This window comes from Thalassophryne amazonica, chromosome 2, assembly GCF_902500255.1.
Source record: "Thalassophryne amazonica chromosome 2, fThaAma1.1, whole genome shotgun sequence".
NCBI classification, from domain to species: Eukaryota; Metazoa; Chordata; class Actinopteri; order Batrachoidiformes; family Batrachoididae; genus Thalassophryne; species Thalassophryne amazonica.
This window is the reverse complement of record NC_047104.1, coordinates 47657339-47674525: the sequence shown is the minus strand read 5'-3', so window position 1 is coordinate 47674525 and position 17187 is coordinate 47657339. Positions and strand designations below refer to the sequence as shown.

At 42.7% G+C, this 17187-nt stretch overlaps 1 protein-coding gene across 3 annotated transcripts in view; it reads right to left on the bottom strand.

Annotated features, from left to right (window-relative positions):
• The window catches only part of LOC117523977 (leucine-rich repeat-containing protein 49), a 184742-nt gene that overhangs the window by 145406 nt on the left and 22149 nt on the right, over positions 1–17187 (bottom strand). For all 3 annotated transcript variants that reach the window (XM_034185680.1, XM_034185689.1, XM_034185673.1), the window contains exon 8: positions 12145–12288. In XM_034185680.1, coding sequence (XP_034041571.1) covers positions 12145–12288 — 144 coding nt within the window. The remainder of the gene's footprint in view (positions 1–12144; positions 12289–17187) is intronic.

The following is a 17187-nucleotide window of genomic DNA, read 5'->3' as shown; positions in this document are numbered from 1 at the left end:
CATTGTCCGTTCATTTGCGCCCCCTGTTGTGGGTCCGTGTACTGACACTTTCCCAACAAGTAGTATTGGGATCAAAGTCTCTTTTATAAGGGGGACCTGGACAATTTCAATGTTTTCTGTTTGTCTGGCCAGTATGTTTTTACATGTGGGAGTGGGGAGCCATGCAGTGACGGACAAATAGCCATTTATAAGGGAAGACTGTAACACCTGCTCTTTCAGAATCGGTGTTATTACTGACGACTACTTTTACGCATAACGTGAAGAATGTACTGTAAATGTCTATTGTTGTGTGTGGGCCACTAACAGTGAATGTGTGTGTCAAGGGTGAATATATGTATGCTGAAGAAAAAAAAAATTCCTTAAATGGTCATTCTGAATAAGACCTACATGCACACAGCAAGTTCTGTACTGAAGGCATGTACCTTCTAAGTTGCAAATGAAAAGTAGCTAAAGTAATGAATTCTTCTTAGTCAGCTGTTGTAATTAATAAATCAAAAACTATAAAGAGTGATGTTGTGTAGCAGCACATATCAAATAAGCATATCATTTTGATAATGTGGTTGAAATATGGTTAATTTTTATGTACCAAATTATTGGGAAAAAAATTGTAAAACTGTATTCACATTTATTCCTGTTACATGTATGCAAAACTCAAGCAAACCATTTAGATGTCATCTTATAAAGGCCATAACCCACTGGGAGCGTTTCCAGTCTCAAAATCACCTAAATTACACTAAAGTAGAAATAGCAAAAGTTTAGGTTATTGTTAGGTTCTCAAATCTCCTGCTGTCCTTACACTAATCACGGTCGTCAAACATGTTGATTAGGGAAGCTCAAAATCATATTTTATCAAACTTTCATCATTTAACAATTGCTGGTGCACATGAGGGAAGCTTGTGTTCACCTCCACAACTGCTGAGTACAACCTGCAGCGCGGGTTTATCAGTTTGTTTAGGGACAACGCATGATAATAACCGAGCTTGCTCCTGACAGTGAGACGGGTCGTGAATTCTTATAAGCGGGACTGGGGGGAGGTGTTGTTATTTATGTTAAATCTCATAAATCGTACATAAATCGTTATGTACAATCGTCAGAAATAAGCCCTTTGCCCTAAAAGATATTACTTATGGAAGGTGCCACAGCTGAGATTAAATGAGCAGAAGCCAAATTGTTGAGCTCCTGGTTCGCGCATTAATAAAGTATAAAATCATTTACAGTTGATTTGATCATCCTGTGTTTTTAGCAGACAATATGGAATTTTATTTACAAAATTAAACTGTTCAGGGTTTAAAAGCAGCTTTGTTTTTACCTGTTCATTTTAAAATGTTAAAACTGCATCACAATTTTATGTCTGAATTTACTTAGTTCAAGTTCATGCTGTGAACTGTAGTAGTTAAATGAACAATAAAAATCTGTGTATGGTTTGCATCTGAAAAAAGGAGAGAAAGACAAAATGTGGGACTGCAGCTTAATGAAAAATAACCTCCCCTGGAATAACCTTATGCTAATCCCAGGGCCCTTGTGTACCGGGGCTACCTTAAATGTAAAGTAACCCTGCAGTTGGCCACTAAAGGCCACCACATCACAATAAGGAATTGAGACTGTGTAGAATGCAGGTAAAGTGTCTAAGTCATTACATTAGTGGAGTAGGGAGTACATAAATGTTTACCAACAGCAACATAACACTATCTATGAGTTCAGATGACACTAATGTGTATTTGGTGTACATGTTGCATTATATCTCAATCAAAGTGCCCCAATCACCCTCATTTGTGACAGTGGGGTGCAAAATGGTCCTCTCAATGAACAGACTAAGTTTGATCCACATCTGATCCATATAGCAGATTTAGCAGATATTTGATTTGAACATTGAAAAGCCCTTTTGACCTATATTTTGTATTATATTTTTGCTTATGAAAAGACTTCTAACAGGACTTTGATCTTGAAACTTTTTTCCAAGGTAAAACCTTTTTTGGAATAGGAAACTAGTGTTAACAGAGGTCTGCGCTCTACATGTGCAGTGCTCTAATTTTTGTATTGTAATTCCTGAACACACACATTGTACTTTAAATTCTACTTGTTTTTATAACATTTGTTGTGGAGTGACAATTTTGTACACTTTTTAAAAAAAATTCAGAAAAGAAATGCAATGAAGGGAAAACTCATAATTTTGTAGTTTCTGAATATGTGGAAAAAAAACGGGAAAAAAAAGTGTTTTAGTGACACCTGCAGTTCATTTGGATGACAAACCAGAATGGAAGCAAATTTTAAGTACATAAAATATCTATATTGAACTACTGGAAAACATGTTGGGCTTGCAATATTTGTGCTAAATATAGTAATCGGGGATACCTAAGACTTTAAGTCTTAGATATTAGCATGATTTCTAAAACCTTCCATACCTTTTGAACCTATACATATGGATTTTATTGTAGGGAAAAGTAATTAGATTCCTTTTTTCTTCTTCTTTTCTTTTCTCTCCCTTTTTTGATGGGTAGAAATATTTCCAACAAAATATTAATACCAATAACATTGTACAGTGACAATGGGGCATACTTTGTCAACAGTAACAACTCTTAGAGAAAACAGATTATGGATAAATTTGAAAAAGCATTGTGCTCATCATCCGCAAGGTGGAGGATTAAACCCAGGTTACACATAGACGGTTTTGTTGGCGGGTAGTATGTAGACCGAAGTTCGCGGTAGTTCCGTCTGTTTTCGCGGTGGAAAGGGGCGGAGCATTTCGCCGGCGTTTTGAGCGCCGTACTAGCTGCAAATACGCGGATAAAACGCCGCTAAATCCGCCAAATAAAGCTGCATTTTGACGCCGTAGCATCCGGCACACGTCAGGCAACGGGGGTTAATACCCAGTTTTATCCTTTACAATCGCAGGTTAAGACGCGCGTGAGAACGGCGGTGTTCTGCTGCCGCTGATAATGCCCTGTGTACCGCTGGATTTATCCAGGCAAATCCTGCGTTACTCCAGGAACTTTTGCATATAGGCACCGCCCCTAGAGTATAATAGGCTGAAGCAGCTGTCACTGCAGGGGGAGGGAGCTCATCTCAGCCTTTTCTTCTCCTTTCTTTTTCCCCTCCTCAACGTGTTGCTCGTCTCCACCACAGGCCTCTCCTCTGCTTCTGAACCAGACCTCTTGGTAAGTCCTTGCCCCTGCCAATTTTCTTTTAGGAGGCATACTGGAGCTTCTCTGCAAAAATATCTGGAGCTGGCCGTGAGTGAGAGGCCTGCATGCAGCGCGCTAGCGTTTTTATACTGACCGCTGCCTATCGGCCATTTGGAACGCTGTTAACCGGGAGGTGGTGTTTAGAAGGGCGTACTGTCCACTAGCGCCGCCGTTTTGTCTGCCTCTGTCGCCGGTTAAAACGCCTTTGAAGACGCCGATTTGGGCTCTATCGCCGTTTTACACGCCGTTGATTAGGGATACAATGCCGGCCGCCAATTACGGCGGTGTAAACTGCGGCACTACAGGAAGGGGCAGGATGAAACGGCGATTAAAAAGTATCAAACGCCGTTGTTCGCGTTGTCTCCGTTGTCACGCGAATTCTCCGAGAGCGCTCCCGGAAATATTCGACATGTTGAATTTTTTCAACGATTCCCGGTAAAGCCGGAACTAAGCCACGCGCCCTAGTGCCGGCGTTGACAACGGCGTTTGATCCTTAAGACGGCCAAAAACTCTTCCGGGACCTCTTACCCTCTATGTGTAAACGGGGCTTTAGTGGAAAGACATGATACAGAGCTCTGATTTTACAGGTCTCAAACATGGAGAAAAGACACGTCAGTCTGTGCTGCCTGACTGTAACTGCTGTTTAGTTTGCTTTAATTGTTAATTTAATTATTTCATTGCTGTTTATTTTAATTCTGCGCAGACTGGATGCCATTTTGCTTCCTTCATCCATTGCTTTTTGTAACTGCTCACCCCATACTTCAACACACTGCAAAAAGCAGGTGCTCAGAAGCTCAATGGGATTTGGTACGGTCCACCTCCACCTCCTGAGCCCTCTAAACTTTGCTTACCTCATGGTCTATTTCTGCACTTATTGCTGTTTTGACACATGGTCGAGACCATGTGTCAAACAGGGGGGATGATATATGCTGATTGATGTGTGCTGATGTTCAAAAATTCTGGTTTACAAAAGGCTTTGTGGCCTATACAACTGAGTTTTGCAAAAGGTGTTTAATCTGAGCACAAAAAAAAATTCAGGCAAAACTGTTATGTGTAGGACGTAGGACGGAGAACCGACCAGCGTTTGAAGGACCCAGTATGAAATAAGCAGAGCACGGTACAAAGGATAACAAAATTTAATGACATAACAGTGCGGTGCAAAAGTATAACAAATTAGTGCGCGGACTGGTGAGGTGGATATACGGTGCGCTCCCAGCTGCACAAACGGTCCGGAGCCAGAAACAGTTCGGACCCAAGGACCCCGCCGACACCCCCCAGGTGGCCCCGACAAACCGAGTCTGTGAAAGAAGAAATCATCATGTGAGTCCACACACAGAGAGACCGCTCAAAGGTGTACACAAACAGCAAACACTTCCTGGCTTAATCACTAATCAGCTTCCCACCCTGCAGGCATGGAACACCCCGTTCACATTACTCACTGCAGTGGAAGCTGATTAAACGACTAACATAACAGCTCAATATAATAAGGTGTGAGGGACACCACATTTACTGACTGTACAAATGTTAGTCACAAAACCTGACGTACCTCAGGAAGTGTGCTGACGAGCGTGAGACCTCACCCCCTCCTCTTTCACAGACCATGGCATCAAACCTGGACGTTCTCTGCATCCATAATGATGAGATGGCTCTCAAGACGACGATCTCACCCATCTGGTCACAAGGTCGAGTCTCTGGCCAATACACACTGTGTACTCCAGACTTAAATGCCACCATGCTCCAATCCGTGTAGATGCACCACAGCTGTGAGTCCTGACGAGCTGCACATGATCAGCCTCAGGTGATCAGGGTGAGGTCCTGATAACTCAGCCACACAGCCACTCAGTCCTAAACGCGTGCCACCTGGAAGGAAAAACAAAAGACAGAAACAGAAGACAGAAACAAAAAGCAGCCAGGCACCCCCAACCATACAACAAAAACTGCTCCATTGATCTCTCCAGGTGCACCCCCCCCAAGGCCCCTTTCAACACCTTATGAAGGATTTCAATGAAACGACCCCTGCAGGAGGAGAGAAATACTGCCTTGTGATAGTGGACATGTAAGCAGTGATGAAAGCTTTAATAACAGACATTGTTTCCAGATGCCACAAAAATTATCCTTTGATAATAGCACACTGAAAAACAAATTGGCAAAATGCATTGCTGAAACAAGCCTGAACTGGGTAAAATGCTTGCCTCTAGTTCTGATGCAAATGAGATTTTGAACACAACCCTTTGAGATCCTGTTTTGACAACTTCCTCACACAGAGAGGGCTCCATCCCAGGCTGTTGACAGGGGAAGATACTGTGTTTGTTGATCATAATCTTATTTGCATTTTTTTTGTGTGCAGGTCTCGTGTGAAGGAAACTTATGATCATCGATGGATTGGCCCTGTCCAAGTTCAGCTAACAACACACACCACCAAGGTCACAGAAAGGTCCACGTGCAAACACGCAACTCTAGCCCCTGTTCCTGATTCCTTTCCCCCAGCAACCTAAAAGGACTTGATCAACCCCAACCCATCAATCATGAGTCCTTATTTTGTATTGATGGTGTTTTGTATTTCCTCCTACTCTGCCATTCTTTGGTGGTCTCTTATAGGCCCCACAAAAATGGCAAATTTCTGTGAAACTTTTATGTGATGCATTATTTGAAACCAGATGATGATGTAATGATGTTGATGTTATTGGAACATTTGATTTTTTTTAAGAGTGTGATTGTTTTGTTTATAATTTTGACTCACTTCTGTGATCAAATTTAATCAAAAGGGTGGGAAATGTAGTGTCAAAATTCTTTATTTAATGTCTTACAGATAGCCTGTCTAAAACTTTTGCTTTTGCATCTAAACTCTATTCCTTGTCTTTATGTAATGTTGCAGTTTTGCAGCTGCACTGATGAAACTCACCGTCTCTTCTCCAAGGCCAAAAACTGTGATTCATTGTTCAGCGAGAGTTTTCATGGGAAACTCGAAGTTTCATTTACTGGCAAATGTGTACATGACTGTTTGCAGCAACCCCACCTTTCTCTGAATGTACAAAATATCTCCTTCAGACATGCTGTGCACACACACTCATTCAAAACCCTGATTTTTGACTTTGCGTGTCTTCGAGACCTCGAATTAAAGCCTATTATTTTAATCTGCCAATTCCTTGACTTTATTTCCACAAACAGCCTCAGACACTCTAACTTAAAATTATTTTTGCCTCCACACCATCTTATGGCATCAACAAAAACAACAATCTACAAATCAGTATTTGTCCTGCAATAGTTTCTGCCTCCACATACCACTTGCAGTTCATTTATGTTACCTTGAGGTCAGAGGCGATATAATGGCTCTTGCCCAGCTCATTGACTTCACGGGCGATTTGTGCAGAATCAGATGCCCTGGTTACAACACTTGAGAAGCTGACTGAGGAATCAAGTGTTTGGACTGTAAGTGTCTGGATCTGCAATGGTCCTGGATCAAAATTAAGAGTCAGGATTTTGATAACTTCCTGAACCTGGCAATTAGAAGTGTATCTGTAAGAGGTGAAAGCGCTAAACTTGCAGAGACATTCACTTATCTCCGCAGTGAAATTCACATCACTGGGTCCTTGGCTTTTGAGATTGAGACACACCTGGGGAGAGCTTATGGCGTTATGAAGTCCCTGAAGAGAGGTGTTTGGTGATTTTAATACCTTTGTAGGAGAACAAATGTCCACATCTGTAGGGTCCTGGGGCCTCATGTACAAAGACTTGCATGGATTTCCGACTAAAACAAGGTGTACGCCAAAACCCAGAAACTGGCGTAATCACAAAAATATTCAGATGTATCAAAGTGTGGATAGGCATGGATCCACGCATATTGTTTGTATATCCCACTGAATGTAGAATTGAGCTCACGTGCACATGCACCAAACTCCTCCGTGGCCACACGCCTACTGAAATATGCAATCGCATGTAAATAGGACCTTAGAGCGGAGATTCCCCTCTCCATCCCATCAGACAACATGAACACAGGAAAGAAATTATACTACAGATGACTGGAAATGACACGCAGGGATAGTTAATTTGGTAAGGTGTTAAACGGATTAATCAGGAAACTGGAAAAATGTTTGTGGGAGCGATGGAGCATGTGTGTGTGAGGCCAACACGCTGTGGGCTCAGAACAGCACACACACACTGAAGTTAAAAAGGTGATGTGCACCTCCGTTGACAGTATGACATTCACAAATTTACGCACGCATTTATTAACAAACAGTGAACAGAGGAAACCAATCGGAGGCCGGTTAAGAAGCTCTGCAGCTCTCACCATCAAACAAAAATAAAAAAAAACATTAATAATAACAAAAACATATTTGAATGCGCACATGCCCAAATGTGGCCACGCTGGTTTACATTTGGATCGATTACACAAATACCCTATTTACACAGCAAGCAGCCATCCATCACGCACCATGCCAGCCTCCAGCCTGATGTGCATTTGCATGCAGTCAATAGCTCCAATTACATTACAGAAACCAGCTCTCACTGCAAATTGCGCTTTAATGTTGGAATGTGATGTATCTGGATGGCATTTGGATGACTGTGTTCCACACAGCTTGGATGGATCAGTGCAAGGTTGACGGGCAAACTCCTGACTGATCAGCCAGCTCCCGCTAGAGTGCCCTTGTTGCCAGGAAGCCCAGCGTGGTCAGCCCCTGTGTGGGCACAGACAACTGCCTGACTCCTCGCTGTATTTCACTCTGGGCCGGCCACAGTTCTGCACACACTTCAGTAACAGTGGCCTTGGTAATTGGAACTGGTTTATGAGCCAATTATCGTCATTTGCTAGTAAATCCTCGTGTTCCCTGAATACACGCCCACATCAGATTGCACCATTTGCAAGGTCCTCTAACAACACTAACGCAGCCATTGTTAGTGCCATTTTATGCATCACTTTGCATATGCTTTTATGTCCACTCATATAATTGTAAACACGTGGGTGTTTTAATTGCTCATCAGTGTGTTGCTGATGCGCACATCAATCTGATGACTTCTTGTTTCCACACTATTAACGGTTTCCAGCATCACTTCTATGCTCCAGCAGTGAACCAATAGCTGTAGAAACATGTGTACACCACCCAGGATTTTTGCGTGACGCACCACACATTTTGCACTTTTGATACATCAGAATGTTGGCGTGCAGACGGACGTACGCCACATTTTTGTGCGGACACACTCTTTGTACATGAGACCTAAGATGAAAATTTCAGACCCCTCCATGATTTCTAAGTGGGAGAACTTGCAAAATCGCAGGGTGTTCAAATACTTATTTTCCTCACTGTATAATCATGTCCACTTCCAATGGCCCCCCCCCCCCCCACACACACACACACACAGACACACACAGTCGGAGCGTAAAGGAACTGTTGATGTGTATGTGGCATGCTTCATCATGATAATAATTATAAATTATCATGTACAGTGAATGTGAACAGCGGCTATCAAACCAAAAGCACAGAGCGTTACTGTGCGCACGCCGCCGCAAATCTGAACAGGCTGTTATATCCACAGTAGACCTTACAGTACAGATATTTGTCCATTTCTTCCCATGGGTGACAGAAATAATGTGAACTATTGTCTCCATCATAGCTCTATATACCACGGGCAGCTATGCCTCTCCATGGTCTCATGCACAGTAACGCATCATTGCACTCGTCAGGCTTGGACCTGAATGGATTTCACCGCTGTAATACATGATCACCTTCTAACTCTGTAGGAGATATAACACGGAACTGTTGTGCCAGGCCGTGACAGCATTAATAAACATGAATCTCACCTCCAACAGCGGCCCAGGAGTGTTTCACAGCACAGGGTGGACGTGGAGCCAAGACCGCAGGCTGTGGATAAAATCCTCTCAGCCCGGCTGCTGTGTGCTGGAATCAACCACAGCAAAATTAAATCCCATGTGATAATCCAACCATCGCAGTGTCCAGAGTTGTGTTGTGCTGTGAGCCAAAACAAACAAAAAAAGAAATTAAAGTTTCGTGGAAAGGCTGCGTCTGACACATGGGACAGCATGGCCGACTGCCAGCAGTGTCCAGTAGCTGGCAACGGCCCACACATGCGCCCTCCGCACACATGTGCTCCCTGCACACACGTGCACGTACGTCACGCACACACGTGCATGTACACATAGCTGCTCATTCAGCCATTGTGAACACACACACACACACACATACACACACAGCGATCATGTCATCAGTCCAGCACCTCTGCTCTACACCCACATGCACACACACGTGACGTCAGTAGCACTGTGAAGGGGAAGACGAGTGCAGATGTGATTGCATGAGTGAGTGAGTGGCTGCACCATGCCGGCTTTGACACATGGCGTGAGACAGGTCCATACGTTGGTTGTATTCTGATGTCCAGTACCAACAGGGACTGTGCAAAGTAGACATGGGCCAATACCACGGTATCAAAAAGCCACGGTATCAAAACCACTAAAATTTTCCATTACACCGTCCCTACGGTATGAGCATGTTATGAGAATTCTTGACAGGCAGAGCGGAGGCAGCCACTGGTGCCCTTCACCCTGGTGCGCACCTCTGTCTCTGTTTACAAACAGGCAGCTAACATTAGCTAGCTCTGCATCATGGCTGAAGGAGGCAAAGCCTGTACTGAACATTTCCCTCCATCTAAAAGGACCAAGTCAGCTTTTTTGTTTTATTTTCCACAGAATAAGCGAAGTGCACATCTTGGGCCACACGGTGCATTATGGGTACGCTAAATTTTTCGGCTACCAATCCACACGCTATGACGGCAGAAAGAAGCGAGGAGTACTATGATTTGGATCATTTCAACCGCTGGAAAACTGACGATTTAAAGCGTTTTTGTAAGATCCGCGGACTGCCTGTTACAACCAGGACTACGTACGGCAGTGGACAGAAACGGAAAGAAGAGCTGGCTGCCCTTGCGTATGCTGCATCGTTACAGAAACTACCATTGGTGCCGACGAAGGAGGAAGAGAGAGCTGCTGTCGAAAATGACCAGTCCTTGTTGATAGTTGGAGACAAACAAATTTCTGATCCCTTGAAGGAAAGTGACGGATGGTTAGATGAAGTCCAAAGTCTGAAACTGTGGATATTGCAGAATATTTGCCAAGCAGGGATAAGAAATCGCTACTCCACCGGCTTCATAATGACTACAAGGAAGGTGGGTCTTGCCTATAACCTCTTTGGTGTCACGTTTGTTTGGATAATTTGACATACAATGATATGTTCATGCATGCAGTTCATTTACAGAACATGTCAATTTTACAATATTACGTGCCACGTCATTCATGGCGCGACATTACAGTCATAAGCCGATGCACGAAAACGGCGTCATCAGCCACATTATAATTCGGCACAGTTTCAGGATATTGACAAAATAAGTGTGTGCAAGAAACTTGCAATTTTAGTCCATCTTTTACATCCATCTGGATATTTCTTTTCTGTGGGGAAATTGTGTAGAATGAACGGAGGTTGACAACCACATTTCTTCTTCTTTCTGTCTTTGTGTGGACTCAGGGGAGCTTTGCAATCGTGTGTTTTCAGCCAACTTTCAAGCCTATAAATTCCGTTCCACCATTTGAAAACAGCACAATGCGCACCTGTCATTATTGTATGCGTCGCTTAAGGCTTAAAGCCTTTGAAACAATCCCTGCAGGCCTTAACTTTTACAATCCGCTAATGCTACTGTATACGAAATTCAATGGGAGTGGTGTGAGTTTGGTAGTTGGAATTTTTGCCCCTGTTTGACCCACACATGCGCAGATGCATTGTGCACATGGAAGGAGTAAACTTTATCCCATCATTGAAACCACTGAGAAGTACAAGCGCTGGACTCGAGTCGTGCTTGCGGTCGACGAAATTTCTCCCACAAACATGTCAAGAAGGACAAATAAATCTATTCCAAGCACTTTGTTGGTGAAGCTGGGCCAATATTGAGTATCCAGAGTTCCAGACCTTATTCCAGCCACGTTTCTCCCTAAGCAAGTAAGTCATATTTCCCACGGGGCAGATGCTACATGTCTAAAAGAGTGACTATTATTTTGGTATATTCTCTAAAGTTTGTCAGTGGTATAGCGCTCGTAGCTGTAGACATCGCGTCAATTAGTGCGCACTTCATATGTAAATAGCCATAATGTTGTTAAAGCACATTTTAAAGCTATACATAATACTGTGAAACCGTAAAACCGCGGTATTTTTCCCCCCGGTTATCATACCGTCCAAATCTCATATCAGCCCATGCCTAGTGCAAAGGGAGGAACACAGCGACTCCAGTCCCACGTTTGCCATCCAGATGTTTGGACATCGGGCAGTCTTCAGCGCCTTTTATGGCCGTCTGACAGCAGTCAGTGTCATTTACCTGTTGTCTAGATACACTTTGGATGCCATCGTGCAGGTGTGGACGAGGTAATCTGGATGCATTCTGACACTGCTGACCATGTCTCTTTTCCTCCTGACTGCATACAATTATGGCAATATTTCTGTGTCAGGCATGGTTCCTGCACATTCTTGTGATGTGTGATCGGGGTTTTAATTTGGATGACTACAATTGTGACAAAGGTCAGTTTCAGTGTGTACAGGGATCAAAAGATGAAGTTGCTCCAATTTTGGTAAAAAGGAATGTAAGCGTTGTTTGGTCCCCCTTAGGCAGCACTGATTAGATCAAAATCAGCTTTAGGCTCACGGACTATGAAATGTATGAATAGCATTTCAAGAGGTGCAGTCTTGTAGCAGCAAGCAAGACAGAGCCAAGAATGATCAGAGTCCTGATGGTTTAGATACATTAACACAGACAAAGCGTGCCTTGGAGGCACTGAGTACACTTTGTGAAATCAAGCTCATGTGAAATCAAGCTGATTGAGGCAGCTTTTAATTTGTTATTCCTTTGTAGGACAGTAGTGCAGCTAGTGTGCAGTGAAGATGCTAAGTAATAACAGAGATGACCTCACCACAACAGAAATGCAGTTATGACATAGATTGAGTTCAGTCAAAGAGTTGAGGCCCTGTAGGTTTCCCACGATGGTGATGTGGTTTCCTGCTAAGTTCAAAACTTGCAGCTCGCTCAGGTGACACATGTTCTCTATCCTAGAGATCTGAGAAAAACAAAAAACAAAATAAAATAATGATGAAGATTAATCAACACTGGTACTCAGCAGAGAGGGTCACACAGAGACATGGGTAACAGAATACAACACAAATGAACTGTATATACTACTGAACCCAATCTTAAGATGGTCTCCCATCGCCGATTTCTGGGCCCATTTGATGCCCAGATTCCAAAAATGAGGTAATTGGGCCCGATTGCCCACAACAACAGTGTAATGTTGCATGTCATTGTAGTATTCTATATATTTATTCACCAGGTTACTTCTGATTACAAGGGACAGTGAATGCATCCTCATGACATGGAAGCTGCATGGCATGCTCACAATGGTACTGTGTGCAGTCTATGTGCTAATGCAAGACATTACTACAAAGCTACTAAAAATCTGTTAACATCTGAAAACTGTGTTCTGCTGAAGATTATGAATGCATATTATATTTACAGAGGAGATTTAAAGACATCAGCGAACATGAACGCATCATCCTGGACTGACCGCTGCAAACAATTGGTGTTCGCTCCGGTCAATGAAGTTGCTGTGCTTCAAAACAGAAAACAATCTGCATCACATTTTGATTCATGCCCTTAATTGTAACCTGGCATGAAAGTGACTGCACAGCCAAACCCACAATCAAGCAGAAATGATTTATTTCAGGATGCACTAATGAAACAAAAACCAAGGCATCTGTAAAATTAAACTAAAAGACTCATATTGTCCCTATCTGCACAGATTACATCCAATTATTCACTTTTGTGGATCACAATGTGTCACCATTTTTTTTTTAACATGTTCAAAGCTTTCTACGTTCTACAATTCTACTTTACTGATAGATATATTTTCATGACCCAACTGGGTATCCTAATGTTTGTTTGTGTTAGATTGCAAATTTCCATTTTTCCAAGGTGTAATGGTAAAATTCAAAAGACACAAAAACCACAGATAACAGACTTCAATTTTAAATGTTGTATTAAATAAAACCTTTCCTGGACAGTAAGGTGCTACGCAGCCTGCAGGCTGACTAACTCCACCCCATCTGTCTTTTTACCCCCTGCACTCCAGCCACGCCCCCGGATGGGCGGGCCACTACCCTCAGCATGAATCAGTAAAGTCATATGTGTTTGCATGGAACATGTTGCATTTAACATCTATTTATGTGAGGTGTGCTGCTTGTATTGTTATATAAACTTTATGTATAAAAGTAAAACTGTGTTTTGTCGGTGTAGCGTGATAATCAGAAGAAAAGTATGCCTCATGGCATTCCAGAGGAAATATGAGGATATTATTAGTAGTAGTATTATCATTATAAAGAGATTTCAGGGTATTAGCAAGTTATTAACAATGATTTATATCAAACAAATTAGCCATGAAACATAAAATCCAACATTTGTTTAGCCAAAAATATATACAAACAAGTGTCAGAAATTCAATGGGAGACGGTGTCGCAGCCCAAGCGGTCCCCCATAAAAATCAGTCCCCCCTGCCTTCACTGCACGTGCGTCACTAGCTACGGAACACCGATTACCACCTTTTTTCTGCTTCAAACTGCACTCCAGTCATCATCTATCTCAGCGACAGATATCTGAAGCTTTTGTACAACAATCATTTCCATATAAATTCAGCATTATTTCATCATAAAGACGGATGAAGCAATCAGAGCGCTGCGGCTAAACGAGCTGCTAGCTGATGCATTCATTCATTCATGCATTGTCATTTCAAAGCGTCATGGAATTTCGCAGAGTTTCTGTTTAAAACGGCCTCATTTCTGCTTTAAACTGACTTTAGAATGATTTAAGATGTTTACCTTTATCATCTGATGGTTAATAATCCTATTAATCCATTTGATTGCTTTGGGTGAAGAGACTCCGTCTCAGATGTGCTGCTGTCGTCCGACATGACGCATGCGCAGTGAAGCAAGGCGGACCGATTTTTAAGGAGGGACCATTCAGTCTACAACACGGGGCTTTCAACAAACTAGGTGTTTGAAAAACAGTGAACCAAATGTATCAAGTAATGCTGTTGCTGCTATTGTTGGGCTTTTTCTGGATTTTTTTAGTTTCCATACATCTTCAAGTTTATTATTTATTTGTTTAAAGTAGCCAAAATGTTATGTATGTGTCCAGTTATCTTAGCAATGTCCTGTGCCTTCTATTAAACTATAAAAAAGAAAATTTATTACATTAATTAAATTACATTAATTATATTACATACATCAAATTAATCACATTGAACTAAATTAAATCACAACTTGCAGCACTCTTCTGAGTCCTGTCATTTACGTCAAAGCAGGACCCAGGCAAATTATTATTGCATGTGGCAGGCTGACACTTGATACACTACTCTCTCCTCCCCCCATCCAACAGCAGCTGAAAATCCGAAGGTACTAAAAATTTCTGATATGAAATGTGCCATTTCCAAGGTACTCGTCCTGACTAGAAAAGACCTCCTGGCACTGTGAACTAGTGATAGACTAGACAGATTAAAATGCTGGATATTTAAACACTTTTTGATATAATCTGTGTTGGCTGTCTGGTCTCATAAGCTAAGAAGAACAACAACCATCTGCAGTCACATTTGACGTGTGGTGTCTCAGTGCGGCTTGTGTGGAATTATGCTATGGCTCATCCCTTGCGAAAATTCAACGTATTATCATGAAACGTTCATAATAATGCAGTCCAGACCTGTCACCCATTGAAAATGTGTGGCACATTGTGAAGTGTAAAATACAACAATGCAGACCCTGCACTGTTGAACAACTGAAGTTGTACATCAAGCAAGAATGGGAAAGAATTCCACCTACAAAGCTTCAACAATTAGTATCCTCAGTTCCCAAATGCTTATTGAGTGTTGTTAGAAGGAAAGGTGATGTAACACAGTGGTAAACATACCACTGTCCCAGCTTTTTTGAAACATGTTACAGGCATCCATTTCAAAATAAGCAAATATTTGCACAAAAACAATAAAGTTTATCAGTTTGAACATTAAATATCTTGTCTTTGTGGTGTATTCAATTGAATACAGGTTGAAGAGGATTTGCAAATCATTGTATTCTGTTTTTATTTACATTTTACACAACGTCCCAACTTCACTGGAATTGGGGTTATACATAATTGTAAATATGTTGAAAATCCATGGATGACACAAGAAAGTGAAAACACTTATTTCCATTGTGGTCCATTTAAAAATCAAATGACAAAATAGAAGTAAAAATGAAATAATACTGATAATAATACTGATAACTATACTGATAATAATAATAATAATAATGATAGTAATAATAATAAGTGTGTATATCATAACAAGAACCTAAGCAAATTATAAATACAGTAAGACAGTAAATTAACATTAAAAAAAATATGTAATTAACATGAAATAAAAGGGTTGAGTTCTTCTTCTAAAAACTGTTAAGGGTGAAGGTTTTAAAAACATCCTAGAATCACACACCATTCCAACTCATTATAGAAACTGTGCACAATTTATTACCACCCTTGAATAATGTCAGCTACCTATTTTATAAACACTACCCAATCTAGAGCCTCTGGATCCCCACAGGCAACACGCTAGTTATTATTGTAATACTCATCTTCAACCGCTTATCTGGGATTGGTGCGTGGGGGCAACAGCTCCAGCAGGGGACCCCAGACTTCCCTTTCCCATGCTACATTGACCACCTCTGACCGGTGGATCCTGAAGGGTTCCCAGGCCAGTGTGGAGATATAATCTCTCCACCTAGTCCTGGGTCTTCCCTGGGATCTCCTCCCAGATGGCCGTGCCTTGAACACCTCCCTAGGGAGGCGCCCAGGGGGCATCCTAACCAGATGCCCGAACTACCTCAGCTGGTTCCTTTCAACGCAAAGGAGCAGCAACTCTACTCCGAGCTCCCAACGGATGAAGGAACTTCTCACCCTTCTATGGGAGACACCAGCCACCCTCCTGAGGAAGCCCATTTTGGCCGCTTGTACCTACGATCTAGTTCTTTCAGTCATGACCCAACCCTCATGACCATAGGTGAGAGTAGGAATGAAGATTGACTAGTAGATCGAGAGCTTCACCTTTTGGTTCAGCTCTCTTTTCGTCACAACAGTACGGTGGAGCGAATGCAATACCGCCCCTGCTGCACCGATTCTCCGGCCAATGTCACGCTCCATCGTCCCCTCAATCATGAACAAGACCCCGAGGTACTTGAACTCCTTCACTTGGGGCAAGGCCGTATTCCTTACCCGTAGTCGGCAATCCATCAGTTTCCTGATGAGAACCATGGCCTCAGATTTAGAGATGCTGATTCTCATCCCAGCCGCTTCACACTCTGCTGCAAACCGATCCAGTGAGTGTTGGAGGTTACCGGCCGATGAAGCCAACAGGACCACATCATCTGCAAAAAGTAGTGATGAGACCCTGAGCCCACCAAACCAGAAACCCTCCTCTTCCTGACTACGCCTCAATATCCTGTCCATGAATATCACAAACAGGATTGGTGACAAGGCGCAGTCCTGGCAGAGGCCAACTGCCACCGGAAACGAGTCAGACTTACTGCCGAGCACCCGAACTCAGCTCTCGCTTTGTGAGTACAGAGATTGAGTGGCCCTGAGAAGGGACCCTCTCACTCCATATTCCCGCAGCACCTCCCACAGTATCTCCCAGAGTACCCAATCATACGCCTTCTCCAAGTCCACAAAACACATGTAGACTGGGTGGGCATACTCCCAGGCACCATCCAGGATCCTTGTGAGAGTAACGAGCTGTTTGGTTGTTCCACGACCAGGACGGAACCCGCATTGTTCCTCTTCAATCAGAGGTTCGACTATCGGTCGAACCCTCCTTTCCAGCCCCCTCTAGTAGACTTTACCAGGGAGGGTGAGTAGTGTGATGCCCCTGTAGTTGGCACACACTCTC